This window comes from Peromyscus maniculatus, chromosome 6, assembly GCF_049852395.1.
Source record: "Peromyscus maniculatus bairdii isolate BWxNUB_F1_BW_parent chromosome 6, HU_Pman_BW_mat_3.1, whole genome shotgun sequence".
NCBI lineage: Eukaryota > Metazoa > Chordata > Mammalia > Rodentia > Cricetidae > Peromyscus > Peromyscus maniculatus.
Genome location: NC_134857.1, coordinates 71,077,876 through 71,105,102, shown reverse-complemented (window position 1 = coordinate 71,105,102; position 27,227 = coordinate 71,077,876). Strand labels below are relative to the sequence as shown.

At 51.8% G+C, this 27,227-nt stretch overlaps 4 protein-coding genes across 10 annotated transcripts; all 4 read right to left on the bottom strand.

Annotated features, from left to right (window-relative positions):
* Positions 1-7,581: 7,581 nt before the first annotated feature.
* On the bottom strand, positions 7,582-9,116 carry S100a6 (S100 calcium binding protein A6). Of its 2 annotated transcripts, none has more exons than XM_006976234.3 (3): positions 8,962-9,116; positions 8,099-8,260; positions 7,582-7,806 (listed from the first exon to the last, which is right to left on the bottom strand). In XM_006976234.3, exons 2-3 carry the CDS (start codon positions 8,234-8,236, stop codon positions 7,675-7,677), a joined length of 270 nt encoding a protein of 89 aa, XP_006976296.1. In that variant the 5' UTR covers positions 8,237-8,260; positions 8,962-9,116; the 3' UTR covers positions 7,582-7,674. The 2 variants fall into 2 exon arrangements, with proteins under 2 accessions (XP_006976296.1, XP_006976297.1); XM_006976235.4 differs by having other exon boundaries at positions 8,957-9,092.
* Positions 9,117-10,420: 1,304 nt separating this feature from the next.
* S100a5 (S100 calcium binding protein A5) lies at positions 10,421-15,345 on the bottom strand. Of its 6 annotated transcripts, XM_076574485.1 has the most exons (4): positions 12,570-12,722; positions 12,273-12,423; positions 10,533-10,703; positions 10,421-10,498 (listed from the first exon to the last, which is right to left on the bottom strand). In XM_076574485.1, the coding sequence occupies exons 2-3, from the start codon at positions 12,408-12,410 to the stop codon at positions 10,560-10,562; spliced, it is 282 nt and encodes a 93-aa protein (XP_076430600.1). In that variant the 5' UTR covers positions 12,411-12,423; positions 12,570-12,722; the 3' UTR covers positions 10,421-10,498; positions 10,533-10,559. The 6 variants fall into 6 exon arrangements, with proteins under 6 accessions (XP_076430600.1, XP_042135387.1, XP_076430599.1 ...); XM_042279453.2 differs by lacking the exon at positions 12,570-12,722 and adding an exon at positions 15,266-15,345 and having other exon boundaries at positions 10,421-10,703; XM_076574484.1 differs by lacking the exon at positions 12,570-12,722 and adding an exon at positions 15,284-15,304 and having other exon boundaries at positions 10,421-10,703.
* Positions 15,346-15,882: 537 nt separating this feature from the next.
* Positions 15,883-18,252, bottom strand: S100a4 (S100 calcium binding protein A4). Its single transcript, XM_006976236.4, has 3 exons — positions 18,131-18,252; positions 16,823-16,978; positions 15,883-16,193 (listed from the first exon to the last, which is right to left on the bottom strand). Exons 2-3 carry the CDS (start codon positions 16,961-16,963, stop codon positions 16,029-16,031), a joined length of 306 nt encoding a protein of 101 aa, XP_006976298.1. The 5' UTR covers positions 16,964-16,978; positions 18,131-18,252; the 3' UTR covers positions 15,883-16,028.
* A 1,197-nt stretch (positions 18,253-19,449) lies between these two features.
* Positions 19,450-22,423, bottom strand: S100a3 (S100 calcium binding protein A3). Its single transcript, XM_076573769.1, has 3 exons — positions 22,329-22,423; positions 20,486-20,631; positions 19,450-19,962 (listed from the first exon to the last, which is right to left on the bottom strand). The coding sequence occupies exons 2-3, from the start codon at positions 20,624-20,626 to the stop codon at positions 19,798-19,800; spliced, it is 306 nt and encodes a 101-aa protein (XP_076429884.1). The 5' UTR covers positions 20,627-20,631; positions 22,329-22,423; the 3' UTR covers positions 19,450-19,797.
* Between the last annotated feature and the right edge of the window lie 4,804 nt (positions 22,424-27,227).

Genomic DNA, 27,227 nt, shown 5'->3' with positions numbered 1-27,227 from the left:
ATACTGTATATATATATATGTATATATATATACTCTTGTTTAAGGTATTATGTTTATGCAACTCATTTAAAATTGTAATGTATAATTAAGAAATACAGATTAATAGTCATCTATAATAATCAAACTTATAGTCATCTCTCTCTTTCTCTCTTTGTGTGTGTGTGCCTGTGTCTTTGTGTCGGTGTATCTGTGTATGTGTGTCTCTCACACACATATACACACACACACACACACACACACACACACAAAATAAATAAACATGTGACAGAAAAAGAAGGTATAATAGTGGATTGTGAAGTCTTGGCTTACTAAGTCTTTTCTCTGGAGGAAATAACCCAGAGGGGAAAGTTCAAGGAGCAGGCAGAAGTCATAGTGGCCCTTCATCTAGATAGTTCGTGAGGAAATCAGTAACAGCCTTCATACAGAAAGGAAGAACGGAAATCAACATGCTGATCATCCTCCATGCTGGGTCTAGGCAAAACATGCTGGGAAAACTCCATGGCCTTCATTCTGACACACCAGGGACTACAGCTGGGATAGGCTTCTGTAAGGAGAGAGACAGGGATGAATGTGAGCATGCAGAGCTTTAGGTTTGAAGAGGGAGGAGAGGTATCCCTGAGAGGAAGCATCATGTGAGACCCTCCCCATCTGAAGGTTTTAAATGAGCCTTCAGGCAGGAGAGGGTCCTGCTGATTGGTGGTTCTCATCCTCCTCTGGAAGAAGGATGCAAACAGGAGTCCACAGCCTCCCCACTCCTCCTCCTCCTGGACACAGAAATGAGTTGTCCTCCCCATACTCTGAAAGACCACTACTAGGGTGTGGGCACTTGGGGAACTCCTTGGACATATCCCTGCGATGCCCAGTGCCTCCCAGGATCCTCCTTGCTCCCAGTTCACCTAAGGCACCTTCAAGAAGAGCTCCACAGCTGGGTTCTTCCCCACCCCCTCTCCCAGCTCTGTCCCCTCCCCCAGCTCTGCCGATGAGGGTGGGACGACCTGGCTTCTGAGATGGGGGTTTTAGAGATGTACCACACTGGCCTCCAACTCACAGTATAATCCAGAATGACCTCACAATTGCAGGAGTCCTCCTGCCTCCACCTCTTGAGTGCTGAGACTACAAACTTGTGCCGCTACACCGGACTCCAGGTACCTTTTAAGGCTAGTGTATATATTGTTTGGAGAAGCGTCACAATTCATCTAGCCATCTGCTAACTCCCTTGTTGCAGAGGCCTTTCCTGCTTCGTTTTTTTTTTTTTTTCCACCGAAAGCAATTAATAGTTTCACTGAAGTGTTTTTATATTTACATCTTTAAGGAATGATGCTTTTATTTCGATGACATGGATCCCAGGAGTAAAGCTGCTGGGTGCCAGGCTACATGTATATTTAATTTAAGTAGCTCTTGCTGTATTACTTTCCCAAACAGTAATAACAGTTCACACTTCCATTAGCAGTCGATGAGACCAGCCTGCCTTTCCTGGCGTCTCTGACATCTCCACGTGCAGCAGCTTCCTTTTAAAAAGCTTTGACACTCATAGGTGCTAATGGAGTCTGAAAGCCCCATTTCCAGGCTGAGGGTGAGGAATAGCTTGAGAGGGCTTTCCAAAGGCTACGACAGCAAGGACATCCGGAGCCTGAGGAGGATAGGCTGAGGCAAGTTCTGCCAGCTGCTGGTGGGACACGACATAACCTGGGTGGACTGCGGGGGAGGGGGCGAGGGGGGGCAGGAGGAGGGCAGACACTCATCAAAGGTGCACATAGAGGCTTTGCTGGACACAGGCCAAGAGGGTGGGGTCTTGGCTGGAGACTAGCATGGCGGGGCTTGGCTCCTGGGGCCACAGAACACTAGCAGTGGTACTGACGCCAGTGTCCTTTGACCTTGGGATTCTTCTAGGGACCTAGGGCAGGCTGTGTACGGGGACAGTCGTGGTGGGGCCAAATAAATCAACAAACACTTTAAACCACAAGATTCGCCCTTTAGGGGTCCGGCTCAGTGGTGGGATGCTTGCCTGGCACACAACACACAAAGGAAATGTAGAAACCAGTGAGAGGTCTTCTCGTCAGTGGAAAGAGATTGTTGAAGAGGATATTGAGGGCCCAGCCCCTCCCTCTTCTCTCTCACATCTAGGCCGTGAAGCAGATGGTCTCACCACATGCTCCCTTTACAGTGCACTGCCTTACCACAGGCCCCAAAGCAACAGGGCCAACCTCCCATGGATTTAAGTCTTCGAAACTAGGAACTAAAATAAACCTTTCTTCTTAAGTTGATTGTCTCACGTCTTCTGCTACGGTAGCAGAAAGCTAATACAAGTTCTTATAATTAGATATGATAACATGTCATCCAAAGATAATGAAAATATCCTTTAAAAATGAAGAGATAAGCCAGGCATGGTGGTACACACCTTTAATCCTAGCACTTGGAAGGCCCGGGCAGATAGATCTCTGAGTTTGAGGCCAGCATGGTCTACAGAACTAGTTTCAGGATAGCCAGGTCTACACTGAGAAACACTCTCTCAAAAAACAAACAAACAAAAAAGGTATAAATCATGTTCATGAATTTAAAGAGTCAATATTCTCCAAAATTTGCTCTACAGAATCAATGCAATACCAACCAAAATTCTAAAGCATTGTGTTGTGGAATTTGGCCATCTCACACTGAAGTATATATATATTTTTCATATTTATTTACTTAGGGAGGATGTTTGTTTGGGTTTTGTTTTGTTTTGTTTGAGACAAGATCTCCCTACGTAGCCTCAGCTAGTCAAAACTAATCATAGAGATTTGCCTTCCTCTACCTCCTGAGTGCTAGATTAAAGGCCTGTACTTATTGTACAATACCTGGCCTATTGATTTTTATATTATGTGTATTCATGTTTTGCTTAGATGTGTGTAAGTGCACCACATGCATGCAGTGCGCACGGAGGCCAGAAGATGGTGTCAGCTCCTCCTGGAACTGGAGTTGCAGGCCTTTGTGAGGCGCTGTGTTAGTAGTGGGAACACAACCCAGGCCCACTGTAAGAACAGCAAGTGCTCTTAACCATCTCTCCAGCCCCCTAGAGTGTATATCTTAAAGTAGAAGCCAGTAATAGATAAAATATCCTGCAAATGAACAATAAGTAGGAAATTTGCTTTAGTAGATTTCAAACATTATTGTAAGATATACCAGGATGCATTGTATTGGCATTGGTAAAAAATAAAAGAAAGTCAGAAAAAGACATGCTGTGGCATTGTGAAATATATGTATGGTCTTCCTCTTGGTCCAGACACACAGCCTCTAGAAGCCTTGGAATCCACAGAGTGATAAGGAAGTGTTTTGTATGTGTGCAGGCTAATTTTATGTCAACTTGACACAAGCTAGAGTCATCTGAGAGGAGGGAACCTCATTTGAGAAAATAACCCCCATTAAGATTGAGCTATAGCCGGGCAGTGGTGATGCATGTCTTTAATCCCAGCACTCAGGAGGCAGAGGCAGGCAGATCTCTGTGAGTTCGAAGCCAACCTGGTCTACAGAGTCAAGTCCAGGATGGCCAGGATGGTTACACAGAGAAACCTTGTCTCAACAACAACAATAACAAAAAAAAAAAAAAAAGATTGAGCTATAGGCAAGCCTTAATCAGTGATTGATGTGGGAGGGCCCAGACTATTGTGGGCAGTGCTGTCCCTGGACCGGTGGTTCTGGGTGCTATAAGAAAGCAGGCTGTGTAATCCATGATGAGCAAGCCAGTAAGCAGCACCCCTCCATGGCCTCTGCATCAGCTCCTGCCTCCAAGTCCCTGCCCTGTTTGCATTCCTGCCCTGGCTTCCTTCAATAACAGATTACTATGTGGAAGTATAAGCCAAATGAACCTTTTCTTCCCCAACTTGCTTTGGTCATGGTATTTCATCATAGTAATAGTAACCCTAACTAGACCCAGATGTTAGATGATCGACACTTTCATCCCCCTGCCACCCTCCGGACTGAAGGCAAACTCGGTCAGTGGCTAGGGATGTAATCAATCATGCTTCCTAATGAAGCTTCCATACATAACCTAAAAGGATCAGGCTCAAGCCAGGTATAGACATGCACCTGTAATCCCAGCACTTGGAAGAGGGAGGGAAGAGAATTGGCAATTCAAAGCAGAGTCAACCTCAACTACGTAGCAAGGCCCAGGCTTCTGGGACTACATGAGACTGAATAAAATAAAACAAATAAGAGGGTTCGAATAGCTGGATCTATTAGAGGTTCCTTGTGTGTGGAGCACCCGAAGAGGACAGGAACATGCTTTGCCCCTCCTCACATGCCTGACCTTCTGCAACTTTTGCATCCGGCTGTTCTGCTTCCTTTATGGTATCCCCAGTGAACCAGTGCACAGATGACTCTCTCTGGCTCCTTGAGTCACTCTAGCAAATCAACCAAGCTCTCTATCTGCTTCGGTGTTTCTCTCTTTTAAAAATTCAAGTTTATTTTTTTAATTAGATGTGTATATGTATTGGAGGGAGGAATGTGCAATTGAGTGCACGTGCATGCAGTGGCCAGAAGAGGACATCAGATCCCTTGGATCCGGAGTTCAGGCTGTTGTGAGCTGCCCCATATGGGTGCTGGGAACCCAGTTCCAGTCCTCTGCTGAGCTATCTCTCCAAGTCTGTCTCTCTCTCTCTCTCTCTCTCTTTTTTTAAATTATATTGTATTTATTTATTTATTTATTTGTGTGGACATCTGCATGTATGTGGAAGACAGAGGCAACTTATAGAAGTCAGGTCTCTCCTTCCACCATGTGGATCCTAGGAATTAAATGCAAGTCAGCAGGCTTGACAGCAAATGCCTTTACCCACTGAGCCATCTCAGCCAAATGTTTGTTTCTTAAACTGGGGGTTTTGTGTTGCAATTTTTATATTCTAGGTGTGGTCTATAGACTGTATATTCTCAATATTTAATTAAAACATTTAAGAGAAACAGATGAAGAAGAAATAGTGAAGTTACATCTGGAAAGAGCAGCTGATGAACTGGCCTGGGGTCAGGAGAGCTCAATCCCTCCCAGAACTCCTACTGCCGCACTTGGTGGAGGTCCTGCAACTCTGTCCTTTTATTCGAATAGGGTTAGTAACACGCACTGCACATAATTCTTCTGGAGATGAGGCCACAGTAGGTATAGGGACACCTTGGACATGTGCAAGTACTGTAGGACACCCACACTGTGGGAAATGGCGCTGCTTTCTTAACGGTTTCAGACGTGCTTGGCAGAGGACAAATAATGCATCCTGGGTCAGTCTCATCCCAAGCCCCAACCTGGGGACCGCCCAGTTTATGGAAGCATGATGCTGCGGTTCCGGCTCCATGGGTGTAAGGGTGACCAGATTATGGGATTGCTGCCAGTATGCAGGGGAAGGGGAGAACAGAGCCTAGGCTTCAGGAAGAGGGGCGGGGCCAGTCCCTCTGCCCAGCCTGCAGGGGTATAGTCTGCACGGAAGGGATCTGCTGCGAAGTCCCCCGCTCCAGCCCCCTCCTCGGAACCTAGACCGTGCCCAAGAGCCAATTTGAAATCTTCTGGATGAATGAAAGTAGTCAGTCTGCACCTGACCACACCCAATTCTACCCCCTGCCTGCTGCACCCACCAAAATTTCCAGTGTAAACACCTCTTCACTTTTCAAGTTTAAACTGTATCCCCAACGCAGACCAAAGTTTTGCTACTTGTTTTGTTTTGCTTTGTTTTGCTTGCTTTTTTATTTATTTATTTTTTTCTTTTTATTAAGACTGGGTCTCACTATGCAGCCCTGACTGGCTTGCAATTCGCTATGTAGACCAGGCTAGCCCCGAACTCAATAGCGATCCCTCTGTCTCTGCCTCCTGAGCACTGGCATTAAACATGTACGCCACCACACCCAAGGAGGAGAAGGTTTATTTAGCAGATGGACTCCGCTTCTTCTGCGCCTCTCTAGTCCCACACACCAGCAGAGCCTGCCGGCCTCCTGAGGAGCCAAGCATCTCCTTCCACCACCAGACTCTGCACCCCGAAACAGCTCACCCTCACCCTCCAAGAGCCTCGGTCTTCTAAACTTGGAACGGGATCTGGGGGACAGGGCTCGGATTCCCCTTGTCTTTACAGAAACCTTCTCTTTCTTGACTTGTTTGTAACAAATGTGCCTCGGGAGAAACTGATTGCCGGGAACTAAACGATGCCCCCACCATGACACTCCATGAAGAGTTAACTCTGCCTCTCCTCGAACAGCCCAGACTTCCTAAGCTTCGGTTCCCATCACCTGCCTCATTGCCATTGCCCTATCCTCAAAGGCTCAGAAAACCAATTAGACTTTCCTCCCGCTCCCTACCAAGCTTCTTTTCCCCTTTTCCCGGGTCCCCACCTTCCAAGCCCCACCTCCACGCCCCCGCTTCCCTATCGGCAACCTGTTCTCTGTCCACAAGAGGGCGATCACTCCGTACCCCAAAGAGTCAACAACTGGGTGTGGGCGATGACATTAGGTGTACTTTTCCAGAGTCACCGACTAGAACCAACGCTGAGCCGTGTAGGGGGAGCTCGGCCCGGGGACCCTCTCGCTGGGCCAACAGTGCGGTGAGACCAGAAGGCAACTAGAGAAGGAAGCCACTGCTACTGTTTACTAACCCCTCACCCGATGCAAGAAAAGTCCACTTAATGCCATGTGGTTGGCTGGAGAAGGTGGGGGAGATAAGAAGAGAAAACGGCTATGGTCTCCACATGAAGTCAAGATCTTTTCCCCTCAGGTTTTGGCCAGGATGTTGCCCAACTTGGATTAGGCATTCCGAGGAGGATTATCAGCAAACGCTATCTCCATGACACCCAGACAAATCACAGCTTTCCCTACCCCTATGATTTAAGCCTTAATGTACACAGTAGACAGTAACTCAATTGGCTATCTGCTCTGATGGGAACTGCGGACTCAACTGGCTTCCAGGGGAGTAGCCCCGTGAGTCACTCTGCAGGGACAGGCTGGGTCAATATTGACAGAAAGACCTGAGACTGCATTTGGCGTGCCTAAGAACCCCAACTCTGCCTTGTTTGTGGGCACCTCATGGATCACAGGTTCATGGAGCTGCCAGCTCCTCAGGTCACCACCCTAGCAAAAAGGACCCTACATGTGAAAGTAGGGACAGACTCCTGAAGTGTGCCCCACCTCCAACTGGAACACAGGCAGCTGCAGAGAACTCTGTCATCCTGGGTCGCCTCACACACCCCAGATGTGCCCTTCCCCACCCCTCCCTCATACAACACACAAACACACAGTGAAAAGGTGGATGGCCCAATGTCAGGGCCCATCTAGTACTTCCCCTCTTGTACGTCTCCTCTCACCACACCCAGACCAAAGCATGTCTTCCAGGAGATGACTGGGGTCTTACTGCCCTGCTTCTAACGGCCACACCGCAGACCCTCTCTCCTGGAGATCACTCAAGCCTGTGTTTAAGGTGACTTTGCCTAGCCTAAAGACTCCTGGTGAGCTAGCAGACCTTGCTTGTCTGGGTAGGTCAATGAGCTACTCTCAAAGATTAACTGTAACTAAGACGGCCCAATGGTGAGTTCAGCAGCAAACCAGGAAGCAACTGGAAACCAGTGGGGAGCCAGAACACAAGAGTAGACGTAACAAAAACAAAATATTTATTGTACAATTACCCACCAATGGATTTGACTGAGATAAGCATCCAGAGGGCATCTCTACCTTCCCATTTTACTTGAGAGCTTCATTATAGAGCAAAGCCAAAGCCCCCAGGAAGGCGACATACTCCTGGAAGTTTACTTCCTGATCCTTGTTGCGGTCCAGGTCGTCCATCAGCCTTGCAATCTCAGCATCCTGCAGCTTCTAATACATGAGAAAGAGAAGTCCACACTCAGTGGTGGCCAGCACCCCAGATTCCTTACGCCTTCCCTGGAAGCCCTTGCTCATGCAAGTGTCTCTGCTCATGGTCACCAAGGATGGGCCTTCGGCTTACGTTTACCTTTGTTTAATTCTCCTCAGTCCCTGCTCCTCCCTCAGGGGATAGGACAGCAGGCTGGGGGCATGCAGGCTTCTCTCCAAGGGAAGTAAGATCAGGAACTGTGTCCACCAGGATGGATAGAGGTGGGAGGGGGGAACCCGGGCAGGGGCTACTCACAGAGCCGATGGTGAGCTCCTTCTGGATCAGCTCCTTCAGCTCCTTCTTGCTCAAGGTGTGCTTGTCACCCTCCTTGCCAGAGTACTTGTGGAAGATGGCTACGAGAAGGCCGATGGCCTGATCCAGGGGGCATGCCATAATTGACCACTGGGCTAGAAGAGGCTGTTGGACGGAGGGGCTAATCAGTGCTGCTGGTAGCAAAGACTTCTCCCATCATCCCCTAAGCCGGGTGACTACATATCTGAACCAGCCAGCCTCAAGCCAACACAGGTGGCAGCCCAGAGCAAGTGGGGCCAGGGATGTAAGGATGGAACCGACTTTGGGGTGTCTGAACACTGTCTTCCAGGGCTTCCAGGAGAGCTGGATTATGACTGAGCAGAGGAAGGGATGGAGGCTGCCCCTAGGCATCTCCTGACAAGGCCACACACTGCGACGGCAATGACACACACCCAGGACAAACCCTCCAGCACCCCAGAAGAGCAGACTCAGGGAGCCGCCCCAAAGGGATGCTTTAGCCTCGGGGACTGCCTGGCATAACCCAGCTGATCCTGACTCTCCCAGCCTCCTCCGGACTCTGCAGACTTAGATCCCAATGCAGACCACCCGCGGAGCCCGTAGGGGAGCCCGTAGGGGCTTCACACACACACACACACACACACACACACACACACACACACACACACACACACACACACACACACACACACCCCGCCCCCAGCCAGAGCAGGTTGACCCTAGAGGGACCTAGGGCTGCCCCGGCAAGAGCTCCGCGGAGCCCGTAGGGGCTTGACCCCACCCCCTCAGCTCAGGAGCCGGCTGACGGTAGAGGGACCTAGAGCTGCCCCAGCAAGAGCTCACCGCACCGTAGACAGCAAATGAGCCAAAGCAGTGGTCGAGGGGATGGACTGTGTCGCAGTCCGGCAGGTCTTATAGCTGCCAGCATCCGGGAGGCCCGCCCAAGGAGTGCCGGCCCACCCCAGCCCCACCCGGCGCCTGAGGCTAGCAAAACAGAACCCCAACCCCCTCAGTTTTCCACGCCTCTGCTGCCCGGACTGTCCCGGATTGGGAGTGGCATGAGGGAGCCTAGTCACCCCGGTCCAGGAAACCAACGAAAACCGGAGACATCGGGTTTTCCTCATTTCCATAGTTCAGTTTGCCCTTCTGGCACGTGACTCGTGACTCTGGCATGTTTGCTGGGCCATCTGCCAGCCAGAGCACAATGTGTCCCTAAAGTTAGCATCAGTGTGAGGGGGGGTGGGAACCTCACCGATGCTGAAGGAAGGGAAGCAGCCAGTGGTCTACCAGATCGTCTAAGACAGTGGTTCTCAACCTTCCTAATGCTGCAACCCTTTAATACAGTTCCTCATGCTGTGGTGACCCGCCCCCCCAATCATAACTTCATAACTGTAATTTTGCTACTGTTATGAATCGTAATGTAAATATTTGTGTTTTCCCATGGTCTTAGGCAAGCCCTGTGAAAGGGTGGTTCAAACCTCTCCGCAGGTTGAGAACCACTAGTTTAAGACCTGGGATCGAGTTCTGTAGGTTGATCCCGGGAGGCAGAATTTTGAGCCAACCTGGGCTATAGAAGACCCTGTCTCAAAAAAGGGGGGGAGAGACACAGTCCAAAAGATTTCAGACACCATTCCCCCACCAAAAATAAATGTCTATCTAACACCATCACTGGCTTCCTCGCGGACACTGCCTGGGATTTCACGGTTAGAGCAGCTTACATATTAATGTGCACACAGTGGAGCCAAGCCCATCCATCGGGCATGCTTAGTTACTCATCTTAAGTGAAAAGTTTTGAACGTTTTCTCCTGAAGGAAAGTCTTGAGAAGAGGAAGCTGGAGGAGGAGGAGGAGGAGGAGGTGTTAGCCTCCTGAAGTCACTCAGATGTGGGAAGGGTCCTAAGTCTGGGCCTCCCTTTTTTACTGGGGCTGCCAGAGTGGCCTCCTGTGGGTTATGCCCCACATCAGACCAGTGGGGCCATCCCTGTACTAGCCCCACCCCCACCCCCACCCCAACTCCGGCCTCCTTGTTCCCCAAGCGCTTTTTCTCACAGCTTCCTCTGCATCTTTGCTGCCCGGGGAAGCATGCAAATGCCTGGGACAGCTTTGTTATTTTACGGGAGTGCAGGACAAAGCCAGGGCATGTTCAACAGTGTCCACAACAAAGGACAGTCAGTGGAGTGGGGTGAGAGCCCACCCTTTGTCCCCACAGGCCGCCAGTGTGGGGCCTGAGGCCAAGCGGCTCAAAAAAACATCTGTTTGTACTCCCCTGCCTCAGCCAATGGAGACAAACCATCTCAAAACCAACACATGGAAAGGAAAAGACTTTATTTCTCTACTGGAAGAGCCCATCTGTGAGAAAGAGAAAGACCAGGGGCATAAGAGGGGCCGTTAAAGAGGCGTCAGAGGACAGGACAAGGAGCTCCCGGTGAGGTGAGAGAGGACCCTGGTCACTTGTTGTCCTCTAGGAAGAAGTCATTGTAGGCCATGCACAGTGTGGTCAGGAACACGGAGTACTCCTTGAAGTCGATCTCCTGGTCGCTGTTCTTGTCCAGGCTCTTCATCAGGTTATCAATGCTGCTCTCCTTCATCTTCTGCAAGGGCCCCGGGGAAGGAGACTGCTCAGCCGCTTGGCCCCAACCCATACCTTTACCACAGGACCTGACACCAAATAGGGGTCACGGACCCGAGTGCTGATTCTAAATGAATTACCTACCGTAGGAAGGCTAGTCTAGCCTTTGCTCCTGGGACATCCTCCCATCCAAAGAAAATATGATCTATAATCTATACAAATGCCTACTAAAAACAGGTTGAGTCCTGGGCTCTGCAGCCATGTGCATCATCCAAGTCCCAGACTTAGACTGCCTGTGTTGCTGGAAAAGGACCCAGACATGACTATATACTTCTCTCTAAGATCAGCACACTGGAGCTGAGAAGCCAGCATGCCCCCAGCCCCAGCCTGGCACTGAATGTCTTCCCAGTTTGGTCCCTGCACCCTGGCTTCTCTAGGAAGTTCTACTTAGGGTAGAACAAGCAGGCAGACCCTGCTCTCCCTCTATTGCAATCAGTTCCAGGTCTCCCTTGGATACAGGATGTTGATGCCCAGGATGCTGGAAACAGCCTCTCTGTAACATGACCCTGGTCCCCAGACTAGGCTCCTCCCCTGGGGCTCTGTCCCCCAGTAATTAGCACCTGATGGACCAGTGGCCTTTCCCTCTACCTTCATTAACTCCAGGACCGCAGAGTGGTTTCTGGTATTGAATATACACATGCCAGGCCGGGCATAGTGGCTCTCAGGAAGCAGAGGCAGGTGGGTGTCTGCGAATTGGAGGCCAGCCTGGTCAGGAGCTACAGAATGAGTTCGAGGACAACCAAGGCTATACAGAGAAACCCTGTCTCAAAAAGAAAAGAAAATGTGTATGCCGTGGTGAACTTCATGTGCCTTAGGGGAGCCACAGAGAGGCCTGGGGACAGTGACATCTGCTTCACCCCTACCCATGGACATACTCCAGGAACCTTCTTCCTGGGGAAGCAATGGGATTTGGGACTTTATTGTAAAGACAAATAGGAGGTTAGTACAGAGGCCTAGCCTGGAATTCCAGCTCAGCCTCAATGGACAAGTTCTCTGATGTATTTGAGGCTCAGTGACTTTATCTTACAGACCTTCAAATTAGTCAGCCACCCCTCCTATCATGTCCATCTAATGGGAACCAGTGGGCTCTCCTTCCTACCCCACGTTCATAAATCAGTCTGTTTACTTGACAACATCACTTAGGACCTTGGCTGTGCCGGGCACAGAGGAGAATCAAGAAGAATCCCTATCCTTGAGTTATACACAGCCAAACCTGGCACCCACAACCCTCAGACCCTCAAGATCCCTAACACAGGCTATGCAACCCATCACCAAAGTCTCCTTTATCTGATCCCGTAGGCTCCCAAAGGCAGAAGCGCACCCCAGACTCACTTCCTTTCCAGTGAGACTGATTCATCCCCCAGCACAGAGGTCTACAGCCGTGGTAGCCGGAGATGCCGACCACTCCCTCTGTCTCTGGTCCTTCAGCCATCCTGATCCTTGCTTAGGCTAGAGTACCCTGCAATAGGTGGGCATCTCCCAGAAGGGGTGCTCAGAATGTGTAGTGGAGTGTGACAGAATGGTCACCTACCTCTGCAAGACTCAGTTCTGTCTTGATCAACTCCTTCAGTTCTTTCCTGCTCAGGGTCAGCTTGCTCCCCTCTCTCCCTGAATATTTATGGAACGTGGTGACCATGGTGGTCAGGGCCTTCTCGAGAGGAGTCTCCATCACGATGTGCACTCTGGGGTGAGAGAGGGGACCATCATGGCACTGGAGAAGCTAGACTTGCCCCCTCACCAGTCATGCCCAAAGACCCTCTTGGCAACCACCATTGACAGGTGAGACCCCCCGTGAGACCACATTCCATCCACAAGAAGATCGCTGTACCTATAGACAGGTTATCATGAGAGCCATGACGAATACTGGCAGCCAAAGCAGTGAGAATGTCCAGCCCCCCAAAGGAGGCTGTGGGCTTCCCTGATCAAGGATGCTGACCAAGAGATCCAGGAGCAAAGAGGGTACAGGACCGCCTCTTCAGAAGAACAGGATCTTTATCTTCCCCCACACAGTTTAGGTTCTGGCTTTCCAGCCACGGTTCCCACCTAGTTCCCTCCTCTCTCCAGCCTCTGAGTCACTTTAGACGAAGGAGAGGTCTCATTGTAAGGGTGTGGGGGCAAAAAAAAAAAGGAGTCCAGGAGTCAGAGGGGGTTGGGGCTGAAACTGGGAGATAAGATCTCAGCAGGAAGCAGGAGAGAGGTGACTGGACTTGCCCAGTGACCTCCAGTCTACTGCCCAGAGAGCTTCACCCATTGCCTGATAGGGGCAGGGGCGGGTGGGTATGGACACGGCCAGGATCTTATGAGATATGGCTCTAGAGGCGTAGCCACTCCCCAAAAGAGCAGACAGCTGGAGCTTGTGGAACTCGGGCTTAAAAACCACTTCCCCTTAAAGAGGAAGGAAACAAACCCACAGTGGAGGCTTCTGCAGATCCTGGGGAGAACCCTGAGCTGGGTAGGAGGGTGGGGACTCCTACCTTACTCCTACGTCCAACCCAAGAAGTTCTTGAGTTGGACTGAACCCATCATCATTCATCCCCTGCCACCCAGACTATCAGCTTCTCCCCGCCTCATGGATGCTCAGCCGGACCAAGGAAGGGACGCTGAGCATCTGCTGGAACGGAACGTCTTGCGGATCTCACTCTACACCTCCTCCCTCGCTTCCCTCTCTCCCCGAGACAGTGTCTCACCATGTGTCCTAAGATGACTACTCTCAACCTCATGATCCTCCTGCCTCAGCGTTCCTGCTCCTAGGATTGGATTCTCAGGAAATCCTGACAGTCACAATTCCATGTACTCTGCCCTCTCCTCCCTAAGTACACTCCCACTTGTGAGGCCACATCCTTGTGGAGGCTTCCACATCCTGTTGCACTCTTCCTAGCCCAGGCTGGTGCAGCAGAAATGAAGGTCACCTGAAGGAAGGACTCACCAAGGAAGAAGTAAACCTGGAGGATCCAAGCTGCAGCCACAGCCTCCCTGCCAGCGCCCTCCGCTTTTATTCCCTGGTCCCCAACGCCCAAGGGAACCAGGAGGCATGGGGCCAATGAGCAGGGATCAGAGATGTGAGGAGTTCCAGAAAAGGTTGAAGGGAACCCCCTCTGGAAACTTTGACTTGCTGTTTACCAACAGGGCTGGAGGTGGCACGTGATGTGAACCAAGGCGTACACATTTTCGATGCCAGAAACCATTTTTTCCTACTAAACCTCACCATCTGGTGAAGCAATTGGCTGAAAAAAGGCAAGTTGGACTCTCCAGAAAAGAAACAACAGAAAGTGTGGCCCAAACACGGGGTCTCTCTCCCCACATCCGAGGCTCCTCTCCACGTGGAGACTCTCCATCCTCACACACTAGTCCAAGAGCACAAGGGACCCATCTTGGGATGGGATCAGGGAAGGAAGACATTTCCTGCCAAGGACAGTCAGCTAAAGTCACTAGCTAACACAAGGTAAAAGATGGTAAATAACTGTCAGAGACTCCTGGGTTGGAGGACTACGAATCCGGGCTTGGGGAAGAGGTTCAAAGAAAGGCTCAGGACTGGACTGGGACTGGAGACTGGGGAAGAGGCTCAGGCTTAAGGTATAGTCATGTATGGCTTAGGGGTCCAGGTGAGTGTCCTGTATGCTGGGGACACTCACACTGACTAGGAACAGAATTTGGTTATGGGTATGTATATGTGTATATATGTATATATATATATATATATATATATATATATATATATATATATATATAGGCACAGCCCCTAATCCTGGCTGAAGTCCCACCCTAGCCTGCCTAGTTCCTCTCCACTGCCCCCTTGCCATCCCACCACAGCTAGAATACTAGTGATGCAGCTGGGACTTGTCTCTAAGCAACGGCAGTTTCCAAAAGCAGAGAATGATGCAGGACGAGGCTCCAGGGACCACACTCCCATGGAAGATGGGCGGACTGACTGGGAGTGCAAAAAAAAAAAAGAGAGAGAAGACGGGCTGAGCCTGGACCCAAGTCTCCATAGTCAAACTCCAAGGGAACATCTGAGTCACCTACCCCACTCCTCCGAGGCTGGAGAGAAAAGCACGATATGATGAGAAGGGAAGCCTGAGGTCAAGAGGAGCAAACCTGCCCGCCCTAGGGCAGCTTCTGTGTACCCCTCCTTAAGCACCCTCACATCACCCAGGCAAGGGCTTGACGTCCAATCTCAGTCCCATTCTCTGCACCCTGGAACCACTAACCCTAAGGGGAAGCAGTAGCTGCCTCGTGTTCTAGGGGTGAGAGAGTGAGGAGAGGGGGATCTCGATTTTCTTTACCAGATTGTGTGGCCAAAATTACATCTCTAAAACTATGGGCACCTCCTCCATCATCTCCTTCGATCCCACCTGGCCACTACCCACCTCCCACGTATTCTCCTTGAGGTCCCTTGTCCCCTTCTAAGCAACATGATTCTTAGTAGCTCTTGTTCCACAGCCCTTTGAGGGCTGAGACAGTATGTTAAGAGAATGGCTATTTCAGTCAGCCATGGCAGCACACATCTACAATCCCCAAACTCACCGCCCTTCTTCATCTAACCATGAACAGAAAAGGACTCATCCACTGTTTGAAGCCCATGAGCTGGAATGGGTGACAGGGCAAGACCTGGACTGTAAATGTCAGGGATGAGTGCCAGTCCACCTCCCCATCCTTCTCTGGCTTCAAGACTCCTTCCTTGTGACTCAGGCCTGTTGTCTTCCCTCCAGACTCCAACCAGCAACAGATGTGACCTTCAATCCCATCCCAACTTCAGCTTGAGCCCAGAGGCGCTTCTGGAGAGAGGAGGGAGGGTGGTGGGCTGGCTAACATCCCACATCTGGAGCCTTTCAAGCCAAGCCTCTGGTGGCTTCTGCCATAAGTGTTCCCAGAGCTTGCTTTGTTGCATGTATGTGGGTGGGCATGCGTGCGCGCACGCGCGCGCACGCACACACACACATACACATACACACACACACACACACACACACACACACACACTTGCATGCACACTAAATCAGCCATTCTACTCCCCCTCAACCTTTTCTGGTTTTGTCCCCACAAAGCTCCAGCTCAACTCCCGGCAGTCCCTACCCCTGCCCTGTGACACACCCTCCCTCGGCCCTCAACCCACAATCTCCAGTCCCTTAGGCAACAGCTCATAGTTTCAAAACTCTTTATTGAACTTGCTCAGCATTGTGCACATGTATGAAGAAGCCAGAGTAAGGCACTATGCTCAGAAGCAATGGGGAAGATCTCCACCAGCCCCCTCCCGCAGACCGCACCCCACACTTCATCGGAGGAGTCTTCACTTCTTGCGGGGTTGTTTATCTGGGAAGTCTTCAAAGAATTCATTGCACATCATGGCGATGCAGGACAGGAAGATGCAGTATTCCTGGAAGTCTATTTCGTTATCCCTGTTGCTGTCCAAGTTGCTCATCAGCTTCTGGAATCCAGCTTCATCCGTCCTTTTCTGGAGGTAGAAGAGGCACAATTAGAAGCCAAACCCGAGCTAGATCTCTGCCTCCAGCCAGGAGCTCCAGAAGGCCTCCAGGCACTCCTTGGCAGCCTTGGGGCTAAGCTATGTAGAGGAGGACGCTCCTGGGATGAGCACTTGGGGTAGCTTGGGAAGGGTGGGACCACATCTTCCGGATGCTTGCTTTAATTATCTCGTTAGGTAACAGCCGTGACCGTGAAGCATCGGCTAATGCAAAGTGTTATTGAGGGGCGGGTCTGCAGGTATTCGTGTGCCTCCATAATCGTGTCTTCACAAACAGAAACTCAACTTCTCTTGCCAACAGTCCTGATCCAGGCTGCAGTTTCAGACACTGACTACCTTAGGCAGTTGTTTTGGTTTCCCTATATCTCTTCAGTTGTGGTCATTCTAAGCCTTCTCTCAGCTGAGGGAGGGCTAGTGAGAGGTAGATGCTTCACTGTGGTTTCACACCAAGCACCTGGAGCAAGTTCTCTGGCCTCCATCTCCCCAGCTAGGGATATAGGCCAGTGGTAGCCAGGCACTGCCTCAAGGCTGGTGCCTACCAGAGCCCCATCCTCCTCCTGGGGATGCACCACACATGAAATACACAGGCAGGACCCACTCACCCCCAGGAAGCTAGGCAGCTCCCTGGTCAGCAGCTCCTTCAACTCCGACTTGTTGAGCTTGAACTTATCACCCTCTTTGCCTGAGTATTTGTGGAAGGTAGACACCATCCTATCCAGAGCTTCTTCCAAGGGGTATGCCATGGTGACAGATGAGACCTAGAGGCAGGAGACACAAAGGTAGCCTTTCCCAACCCACACCAACAGTGTTTCAAGAACTGGCTATGTGGCGTTGTACTCATAGACTCATTCTGCCCCCATTTTAAGTGCTCCATTCCAAACTACCCTCCAGGAGCACTTCAGGAGACTGCCCTCATTGCCCCAGAGGAGTGGGGCCCATCCATGGCAAGAGGGTCATGTATGCTTTGGGCTCTGAAACCTTCAGAGCCTACCACACAAGCTCTGGAGGTTCGCGCCAGCAGCTTTTGGGGGCCTCCCTCAGCCCTGGCCTCAACAACAGCAGTGTTCCATCCCTCACTCAGCTCATTCACTCCCACGACTCAACCACAAGCACCAGGCTCTGACCCACGCTTCTCCCTCCCGGCATTGGGCGCGGCTGCTGGCTGCCTGCCCAGGGCCCTACAGCGGAAAAAACCCAGCTGCCTGGTGACCAGCTTCGGGAGGAGCGAGATGGGGTGGCAGAGGTAGGGGCATAAGCGGAGGGTGGGGAAGCCGGGCTCTCTTGGCCTTGGGTGCTGCTACGTGTCCACAGGGCACCAATATGAACACAAAACCCACTATGAACACAAAAGCCTACAGAGGGACGGATGCTCGAGAGACGGCTTAGTGGGCAGAGGTGCTCGCCACCAAGCTTGACGGCCTGAGTTTGATCTCCGGAGCCCGCACGGTAGAAGGAGCAGACTGACTCCCACAAGTTGTCCTCTGACCTCCACAAGTGCGCCTCGGCATGAGCCCCGCACCCCCAACCCACACCACGCGTGCACACAAGTAAATAACTGTAATTTAAACGTTAAAAAGCCTACAGGTTCCTTCGCTTGGCTTCCTGCACCTGCTTCCTGCACACATTGGCTTGACTGTCAGGGTACCTATCCACGGCTCCCGAACACAAACATACGCTGCAGCATCTCAGAAACTCTTGAGAGTTCAAATGCCATCTATACACTCTTTTTTCGTTCTTGTGCAATACACACACACACACACACACACACACACACACACACACACAGGAGCCTCCACATCAGAATCTCTCATCTGGATCTATTAAAAACATCTGTCTCCCCAGCAGCCTCCCTTTCTCCTGTCCCAGCCTCAGCCGCTAACACTGCTATCAATCAGGCCAACCCAACTCACCAGACCCAGAGAGAGGAAGTGCTGAACAGAGAGGTTTGGGGAGAGCCCAAATGTCCGCCCTATTTATACCCCGCCAGGCCCTGCCCCTGCAGGGGATGGGGGGGGGGAGCATGGATCCTGTGCTCCTGCTGTTGGTTGATGTAGTAAATGTCACAGCCCCCTCCACCAGCCCCCTCCACCAGCCCCCTCCACCAGCCCCCTCCACCAGCCCAGTCTGGGAACCAAGCCTCCTGCTCCCCAGCAGGCACAGGCCAGCAGTGAGTGAGCCCCAGTGGGCACAGCAGAGACCTGAATGGTGTGGCTACCACCCAGTAGCCGCAGCTCAGTCCAAGTTTTAGGAAGTTTTGAGAAGTGGCAACCTGGGCATGGGATGTGGGCCACAGGAAAGGAGATGGAGAGATGATGGGCCAGAGGTGGAAAACTGCCCTGGGAATGTGTGGCCCTGGAATTGGGAAGGTGACCCCAGCCAGTGGGACAGAGGGTCAGCCCTTCTCTCCAGCCTAAACATCGTTCTGTCGTGATCAGTAAGATCCAGGATGAAGACTAGCAAGTCAGGAGAGGCCTTGGGACCACCCCAGGTATTAAGTAGGAAAGATGCATAGGAGGTCTTGATGGACTTAGGGCCGTAGTGAGGCCTGGAGGATCATGAATGGGTGGGAGGTCCAGTGAGGGTATCAGGGGTGATGGGGGCATTCAGGGTTGAACACTCAGCTTAGAGAAGAGAGTTAGAGGAGAAAGAGATAAAATGGGGAGTCAGGATTAATCTCTAAGGATGGGGTACAAACACGGGAATTGAGTGAGGGTCAGAAATGGTGATTTGGGGCCCTCAGGGGGCTGTGGTTTCAGAGATAGGGACCCTTCCCCCTCCAATCAATACAAAGCCTCTCTCCCTGACTGGAAGGAAGTATCTCAGAGGCCCTAATCCTATTACTGCTGCTCTCTGGTCTCCCACAGCTACACCCACACCCACACCCACAGCCACAGCCACACCCTTCTTGGAGCGCCCCATCACAAGTACTGAGTACCTCCCACGGAGGCCCCTGCCCTCCTAGAAAGCCCAAGGGAAGGGCTTCCACCTCAAGACAGGGGACAGAGAGGTGGAGACAAAGCCCCCCCCGGCCTCACCTGGTGGGGGCTTGTGTCGGCCCCACCCTCCTTTGAACACTGAGACCTGTGCGTTCCTGTGGAGTCTGACACTGCCTTTGGGAGCCCCTGCCCTCGGCCTCCTTCCTCCAGTGGTAATGAGCGTAGAAGAGCAAAGGTTCCCAAGGACTCCATCCCAAAGTCCCGCGTGTCCCATCAGAAGAACCAGACCAAGCCGAGCTGACAGTTCTTTATTAGGAGTAGAGTAGGCCCCGGCCACAGTGGTCCCAATTGTGTGCACATGGCTGAGCCTCCAAAGTGAGAGCAGAGATGTTCCTCCCTCCCAAGACCAGAAGCAAAGGCTGGCTACTGTTCCACCCCTCACTACTTTGGCATCCCTAGGAAAGTGCTCCTGAGTAGCCAGGGTTAGCATTATCGGGGACCTGGTTAAGTCCAGGTTAAAAGGGTACCACAGGGAGGGTAGGAAGGGTGTGGCTACGCACCCAGGACCACCTCAGGGACAAAGACGGAGCACTAGAGCAGACTCTGCCCTTCCAGGATGGCATGCCCCTCTGGATCAGAGGCTACTGGGGGCAAGGGGGCTCAGGGGGGCAGTCTTTGAAGTACTCGTGGCAGTAGAGACAAAGGCTGGCAAGGGCACGCACGTACTCCCCAAAGTCCACCTCGCAGTCCTTGTTGGTATCCAGAACACTCATGAATTTATTGTAGTCACACTCCCGGAACTCACTCTGTGGAAGGGATGAGAAGGGAAGATCAGGAAGACCGGAATGAGGAGCCTAAGCAGCTTTCCACACCACCCCCCTCCTAAGGGTGAACCTCCCCCATTCCAACCCATCTTGATAAGACACCCATTTCCCGGCTTCTCGGCGGTGCATTTGCTGAGCACCGACTCCTCACTATGGAGAACCTGCTATGAGTTAGGTGTTATCCACAGGACAGTAAGAGTGACTGTCACCCTCCTTTACATCCTATTTTGCTAAGGCTCAGGCAGCCACATCAGCTCACTTCCTTTTGTCCCCTCCTCACAGTCCAGTCTCTCCTGAGACAGGGTTTCTCTGTGTAGCTTTGCGCCTTTCCTGGAACTCGCTTTGGAGACCAGGCTGGCCTCGAACTCCCAGAGATCCGCCTGGCTCTGCCTCCCGAGTGCTGGGATTAAAGGCGTGCGCCACCACCGCCCGGCGGCCCCAGGCCATTCTTTGCAGAGTCCAGGTGGCGCCTTCCGCTGGCGGGGAGAGGTATGAGGGTGCTCACCGGGGTCCAGGTGGGCAGCTCCTTCTGCAGCAGCTCCTTGAGCTCCGACTGGCAGATCTTGTACTTGTCCCCACAGCGCCCAGCATACTCCTGGAAGGTGCACACGATGGCAGCGACTGCCTGCTCCAGGGGCCGGGTCATCCTCACTGTCACAAAACAAGGATGTGACACACAAGGAGAGCCAGGCCATCACTCCCCTTCTCTCTCAGTGTTTCCCGGGAGCTGATTCCAGACCTGTCAATCTCTACCGTCCTGAAGTTCGCCTTTCTCTGAGCAGCCATCCTTGACAACTACTTACACACACACACACACACACACACACACACACACACACACACACACACACCATACACACACACACACACACACACACACACACACACACACACACACACGCACACACACCAATTTACCTTCCCATTGTGCCTGTTGTGATTTTTCTGGACAGAAGTCCAACGTTACCATAAATTTCTCAGGAACAGAATGTCCTACCCCATCACCTCAACCCCCACTGTGGGTCTCCCTAAGGATTGATTCACTCCGGTCCTTTCTCACCCAAACACCTGGGAACTCTCAGTCTCCCACTGGACACCGTGTGCTGCAGCCCCTGGTCCTAGAAGCCTCTGCCCCTTGGGGACCTGGAGCTCCATCCCGTAGGAATCCCCGCCCAGTGCTTCTTTGCCCTGGTGAGGCCAGTGCCAGCAGGGATGGTCAGCTTGAGGGGATCCCCTACCACCTCACTATGCCTCCTTCCCTGACCCAAAGAAGCTGCAGCTGGGGATCCTCCTCTTGCTCACTCTGCAGCCCTGGGTGAACTGTTTCTCTCTGGGTCTCAGTTATCTTTATCTGTAAAGTGGGTTAATCCAGTCTCACAGGCCTAGTCAGAAACATGGACCAGGTGTTCTCTGCGGAGTCCATCAGCTCATAGATCTATTCGTTTATGACCTGCCCTATCCTATAGCCACCCTCCCTTCCCCTGGGGTGGGGGAGTCTTAAGTCAGAAGGCTTTGAGAAGAGGCCCCCACTCTGATGGAAGGGAAGTAGTTCCTAGGACCCCTTCCCTCCCTCCCCCCATTTCTATTGTCCCCTTCCATTGCCCACCCAGCCTGGGCAAACCCTGGGCAGGCAGGAAGGCAAAAGTCATTTCCACAGGAGTCCAATGACTCACTCTCGACTCCCTCAGGGGACTGGAGTCCTCCAACACAGGGCAGCCAGAGCCAAGACTCTTCTTGGTGAGTTCCCTCTGCTGGGAGCAAATGGCCAGCACGGAAGTAGGGGGTGGGAGGTGGGGGCTGAAGGGGCATGCATTGCCGGAGTCTACTTTGTGACAGTCCGGGGCTGGAACAAGGATCCGCGTTCCCAGTAGAGGAAAGGGCCGAGATCCCCAGAGCTCAGCTCCTCGGAGTCCTGTGCTCCTCCCAGCCTGCCTGGCGCCACTTCAGCTGCTAGTTCAGAAGCTTGGGGCTTGAAGATTCACAGGAATCCTCTCCTTCCTGGCAGCCCTAGCCTGTCCCGACTCATCCTCCTCATCCTCGGGAATGAAGCAAAGAGGCAAGGAGCTAGCTCCCTAAGGGCTGCACCAGAACCACAGATAGCCCATTGTCCCACATCAGTGGGAGGTCTTGGCTGCGCACACTCCCCAGGCCTAACCACCTCACCGCCCCTTAGTGTCCAGGGGAACCTCTGAGTTTACCATATCCAGTTTCCCTCACCCCATCACCTGCTAGCATAACCTCTCTGCTCCCATACCAGGGCCCTGCACCCAGGAACAGGCTAGCGGCTGAGGGGTCCCTGAGCTGCCCCAAGCCCCAGCCCCAGGCAGTTCCCAAGCAGCCACACTCACCACTGCTGCTGGTGCTTCAGCTGTGGAGCCTAACAACTGGACGTCCCTATTTGTAGCCTCTCGGGAGATGAAGGGAGCAATTATAAGGACCCAAGTAGGTCAACCCTGAGGCTGCCCCCAGGGTCCCCTGCCTTCTTCCCTCAGTAGCCTCTATTACAGGCCCACCACCCACCTAGCAACGCACACATCAAAGGCCCAGTCTGAGTCTCAGACACCACTCCCAGCTCATTCCCCCTCTGCCCTTCCCCAAAGCTGGGAACTGGCCACAGCTTCCTGGTGGCACCTTCCAGCCACACACACATCCCTCTCCTGAGCTCTTGATCGGAATGAGACCCAGAATACAAAATGGGAGCCCACCTGGGATTCTCTTAGGTTGTACCTCCTGAGTCCCTGTACAGGGGAGGAGACCTTGGGACCATCTGGCTAAGGCCCTTATTTACAGGTGAGAAGTCTGAGGCCATGGGACATCATCCTCTTTGCCCCACCAGGCCACTGTGTGTTTGGTGGCCTTTGGCTGTGACTTGCTTATTTCACTGGAGGAAATGGTTGTGAGGTATTTTTTGAGACTTAGAAGGAAGGGTGTTCCTAGGGAGCCTTCAGCTGTTGGGGCTGGAACTTTCTTGCCCCTCTACTCCCAGTGATATGGATGAATCTGGGCCACAAATTCATGTGAGAGCTGGCCATGTTCCCGATGCCCTGAGGAAGCTGGTTTCCTAGTCTGCTGCCCTGGTCTGCACGGGGGCAACTTTCCAGGCAGTCCTGGGGGTAGAGCATTCATTTGCCTTTTAGCTTAAGGGTATTGTCCCTTCGGGGCTCAGCATCACCTCTCTACCTGTGCCCCCTCCTCTGTGAGCCCTGAGCTTCAGCTCATGTCTTCCTCATCCCCCAGATCATCAAACCTAAATTCAAGTTTAGGCTTGGCCAGAGCCCTCAGGGTTCCCTGCTCAGCTTTGCAGATTTTGCTACCACTTAAGCATTTTTAACAAGTTTTTTTGTTTTGTATTCTTGTTGTTTTTTTTTTTTAAAGATTTATTTTTATTTTTACTTATGTATATGTGCATGAGTGTTGTACACATTAGGGCAGGTGCCCACAAGGGTCATAGGCATTGAGTCCCCATGGAGATGGGGTTACAGGTGGTTGTGAGTCACCTAATGTGGGTGCTGGGAACCAAACTTGGTCCTCTACAAAAGCAGTACACACTCTTGACAGCTAAGCTGTCTCTCCGGCCATCACTTAAAAGTCTGATGTGGTTTCTTCTTCTTCTTCTTCTTCTTCTTCTTCTTCTTCTTCTTCTTCTTCTTCTTCTTCTTCTTCTTCTTCTTCTTCTTCCTCTTCTTCAACTGTTTTTTTTTCTTTTAAAGATGTTTTTATATTTTTTTATGTGTGTGAGTGCCTACATATCTGTGTAACACATGCCTTCTCCCCAGGAGGTCAGAAGAGGTGTCGGATCCCCTGGACCTGGAGTAATAGGTGCTTGTGAGCCACAATGTGGGTGCTGGGAACAAAAGCTGAGTCCTCTGCAAAAACAGCAACACTTTTCATCTCTGAGCCATCTCTCCACACACAGTGGGGCTTGTTTTGTTTTGTTTTGTTTTCTGAGACAGAGTCTCTCTACATAGCCCTGGCTATCCTAGAACTCACAGAGTTCTCAAACTCACAGAGATCCGCCTGCCTCTGCTTCCTGAGTGCTGGGATTAAAGGCGTGTGATACCATGGCTGGTCTGGGTTTTTCCTTAATACGTTGCTGTTCTTTGATGTTTTGAAAAAGATCGTTTTAATTTTGTCCAGCATTTCCTGCTGTTCTTAGCTGGCATAGTCAGAAACTACCGTTGACCAGACACAGAAATCTTCTGCTACTTCTCTCCATTCTCCCCACCCCTCAGCTTCCCTGTTTCACAGAAAGAAGACCCGGGACACCCAGAAGAGTGCGGGAAGAAGAGAAGCCTGCCTTCCCGCTGCCGCCGCCGGTGACAAAACCCTCATGCATCTATGGGCAGCCCTTGACCTCACCCTGGGCCCAGCACCCAGCTTTCCCTGGGCCACCATCTCCTCCCTGAGGTTGCCAGCCATGTGGGTGAGGGGAGTGAGCAATGGAGGCAGAAGGAAGTCAGAGCTGTGATTAACCCTGTTTTATTGGCAAGAAGTTATGAGCAGTTTGGGACAGAGGACAGAGATGGTCACAGAGCAGCAGAAGGAGGGGCCAGAGTGGACCAGCAATTAATTTGCTTCTAGGTCAATGACTTATTCCCACCTGCTACCAGCCACCTGAAGCCTGTCAGCTCTGCTCTTGGGAGCTGATTTTCCTCACTGATGGAAACAGACATAGTAACCATCTCACAGGGTCGTTGTGGAGTTTGAGTTAGCACAAGCGAGGCACACAGAATGAATGGTGCTAGACTATAGGAAGGGCTTGGTAACTGTTAACCCAGAGAGATAGTGAGTTGCCCAAGGTCATATAACCAGTGAGTGGCAGGCTTGCTAGTCACTGTTCATACAAGTCATTAGAGGCACTGACTGATACTAGGCATCCCGGGTATAGCATAAACAAAAGAGACACAGTCCCTCTCCAGGGGGATGACGACCTAGTGGGAGATGCAGCCAATAACAAACCCGAGTTTAATAAGCTGCCGGAGTCCAACAGCCTAGCTCCTGAGCCCATGTTCTAGCCGGCAGCCTTTCATGTTTCCGAGCACAGCCACAGCTCCTAAGAACACTGCATCTTTGTCCGTGAGGAGATAGCTGGGAGAGGCTAAGAGACTTGTCTGGCTAGAGACGTGGGGTTGGAGGATGCATGTGGAAAGAACGCTTCATTGGGCCTTCATTCAAACCCCACACCCTTCCTCACCACCTGACTTCCACATGTCCTTTATCTTGTTAGAAATTTAGTTTCCTTACCTCCCAAGGGGATTTGGAGGATTCTTACCCTAAGAATCCAAAGTGTTGCCTTATAAGGTGGAACATGCCTTTCATCCCAGCACTAATACAGCAGAGGCCAGCCAGTCTTGGTGAGTTCAGGCCCAGCCTAGTGTACACAGCGAGTTTCAGGCCAGTCAGAGCGACACAGTGAGACTTTGTCTCAAAAAGAAACAAAGAAAATACATTTCAAAGTACTTTTTGTTACTAGCTGTTACTATGGCAATGTGAGGGCTCTGGCCCCCAAGTCTAACTGGAAACACACTGAGTTCCCTAGATGGAGGAGGGGAGAGAAAGATCCAGCCCTTCCTCACCAGATCATCTTACTCAGCTTCTGCTGCCACAGAGATGGAGGTCAGGACTCGAAATTCTCTTCCCTGGTTCCCAAAAACCCTTTTTAAAGTGCCTGGGATCTTCCTGCCCTACTGGAAGTTTTCCAGCATCTACCCTGAACCCCTTTCTGCAGTGACCCCCGACGCACAGCAGGGGACCCCAGTTGGAAGGCCTGGACCAGAGCCAGCCTCCTTCCTTCCCACTCTCTCCTGCCCGCCTGCTCCACCCCCACCCTTAGGCTGAACCTTGTACCCCGGCTTCTCCCCTTGCATAGCTCCCTGGGGACAGGTGAGCTGACCGCTGAGAAATGTGCGGTTGCCGAGACTGGGGAGCTTGGCCTCAGAGGATCAGCAAGGGGGTGTGCAAAAGATGAAAGCGGATGCTGGCCGATCTGGCAGGACTTCTTACAAGCTGAAACCCTGACTCTCCCTGGCTCCCGCTCTGTCTCCTCACTATCACCACCATCGGCTAAGACCCCTGGAAAACACATCAGCCCTCTAAAGGGCAGTGTCTGGTCCTGCACCTCAGGGCAAAATAAGATAGTGTCCCAAGAATCTGGACGTTCTCTTTCTGGCAAAGTGGCCTTAGCCCTAGGGCCAGAGTGACCACCCAAATCCAATAGCCCCGGTGAGGTTAAATGAACTTAACTGAAACAATTGACCTCCTTTCTGATCTTCTAGGCCAAGTATGGAGAACATACGGGAAGGGGTATCCGATTACCTGGACCAGCCCTGGGGCCAGCGAGGACGCTGGAGCCAGAGCCGAAGCTACAGAATTGGAGCTGGAAAAAGGGAAAGAAGGGCATCTAAACCGGACCCAGGAGAGCCTGCAGAGGTTAACTCTACCGCTTGTTTTGACAGCCAAGCCAAAGGCTGGTTGTGTCCACTGCACAGATGAGAACAGCGGGTTGGTACAGATCAAGTGACCCTCGTGGGAGCTGTGGAATGGGGGTACCAGTTCACGCCATTGTCCCGGAGCCCGTAACTGAGTGCTGTGTGGGTGTTGAGAACCAAACTCTCGGTTCTTCTGTGTAAACAATGCATGCTCTTACATGCAGAGGCATCTAATTCAAGCTTTGCTTGCTCCTAGATGACTTTGAAAATCAGCAGCTTTGGAGGTAATGAGCTGAGCAAATCTCCTAGTTCCACTGACATCTCTAATGTTTGACTTAAAATGATAAAAAGTCACCTAGCCCAGCCCCACCCCCATTAATGCCCGAGGCAGATGGGAGAGCTGGCCCTGTGGTCATAGGAGCAGCAGAGCCAACCCTGTTAGCACAGGTGTGGGTGAGCCAGCCCCAAAGCTGTCAACATGGGAGAGCTGTCCTCATTTCTCATCCGGCGGACCAACCCTACAGCTGCCCAGGCCCAGGCCCAGGCTTACAGATTGGCCCCTCCCAATATCCACGCCATCTATGATCTGCGGGAGCACGAGAAGGGACCTGACCCAGGGACCCAAAGCTGCAGGATCTCCATAACACAAGGTAACAACAGGATAGATAGCCAGGAAGAGTCCTAGTGAGGGCCAAACATGTAGTATAGCACAAACCAGAGGCCTCGAACTACACCAATGACTCTTTGCAATGAATACTGGCAAGTAAAGATATATGGGCAAAGGCTTTACAGTGTGACTCACTGTGTCACACTTCGGCT

Coding starts and splice junctions, on each gene's coding strand:
- S100a6 (XM_006976234.3), bottom strand. CDS start 8,236: ATGGCATGCCCCCTGGATCAGGCCATCGGCCTTCTCGTAGCCATCTTC. Junction 7,807..8,098: donor AGGAGCTCACCATCGGCTCT/GTGAGTAGCCCC, acceptor CTCATGTATTAG/AAGCTGCAGGATGCTGAGAT.
- S100a5 (XM_042279453.2), bottom strand. CDS start 12,410: ATGGAGACTCCTCTCGAGAAGGCCCTGACCACCATGGTCACCACGTTC. Junction 10,704..12,272: donor CAGAACTGAGTCTTGCAGAG/GTAGGTGACCAT, acceptor GGGCCCTTGCAG/AAGATGAAGGAGAGCAGCAT.
- S100a4 (XM_006976236.4), bottom strand. CDS start 16,963: ATGGCATACCCCTTGGAAGAAGCTCTGGATAGGATGGTGTCTACCTTC. Junction 16,194..16,822: donor AGCTGCCTAGCTTCCTGGGG/GTGAGTGGGTCC, acceptor TTCTACCTCCAG/AAAAGGACGGATGAAGCTGG.
- S100a3 (XM_076573769.1), bottom strand. CDS start 20,626: ATGACCCGGCCCCTGGAGCAGGCAGTCGCTGCCATCGTGTGCACCTTC. Junction 19,963..20,485: donor AGCTGCCCACCTGGACCCCG/GTGAGCACCCTC, acceptor TCCCTTCCACAG/AGTGAGTTCCGGGAGTGTGA.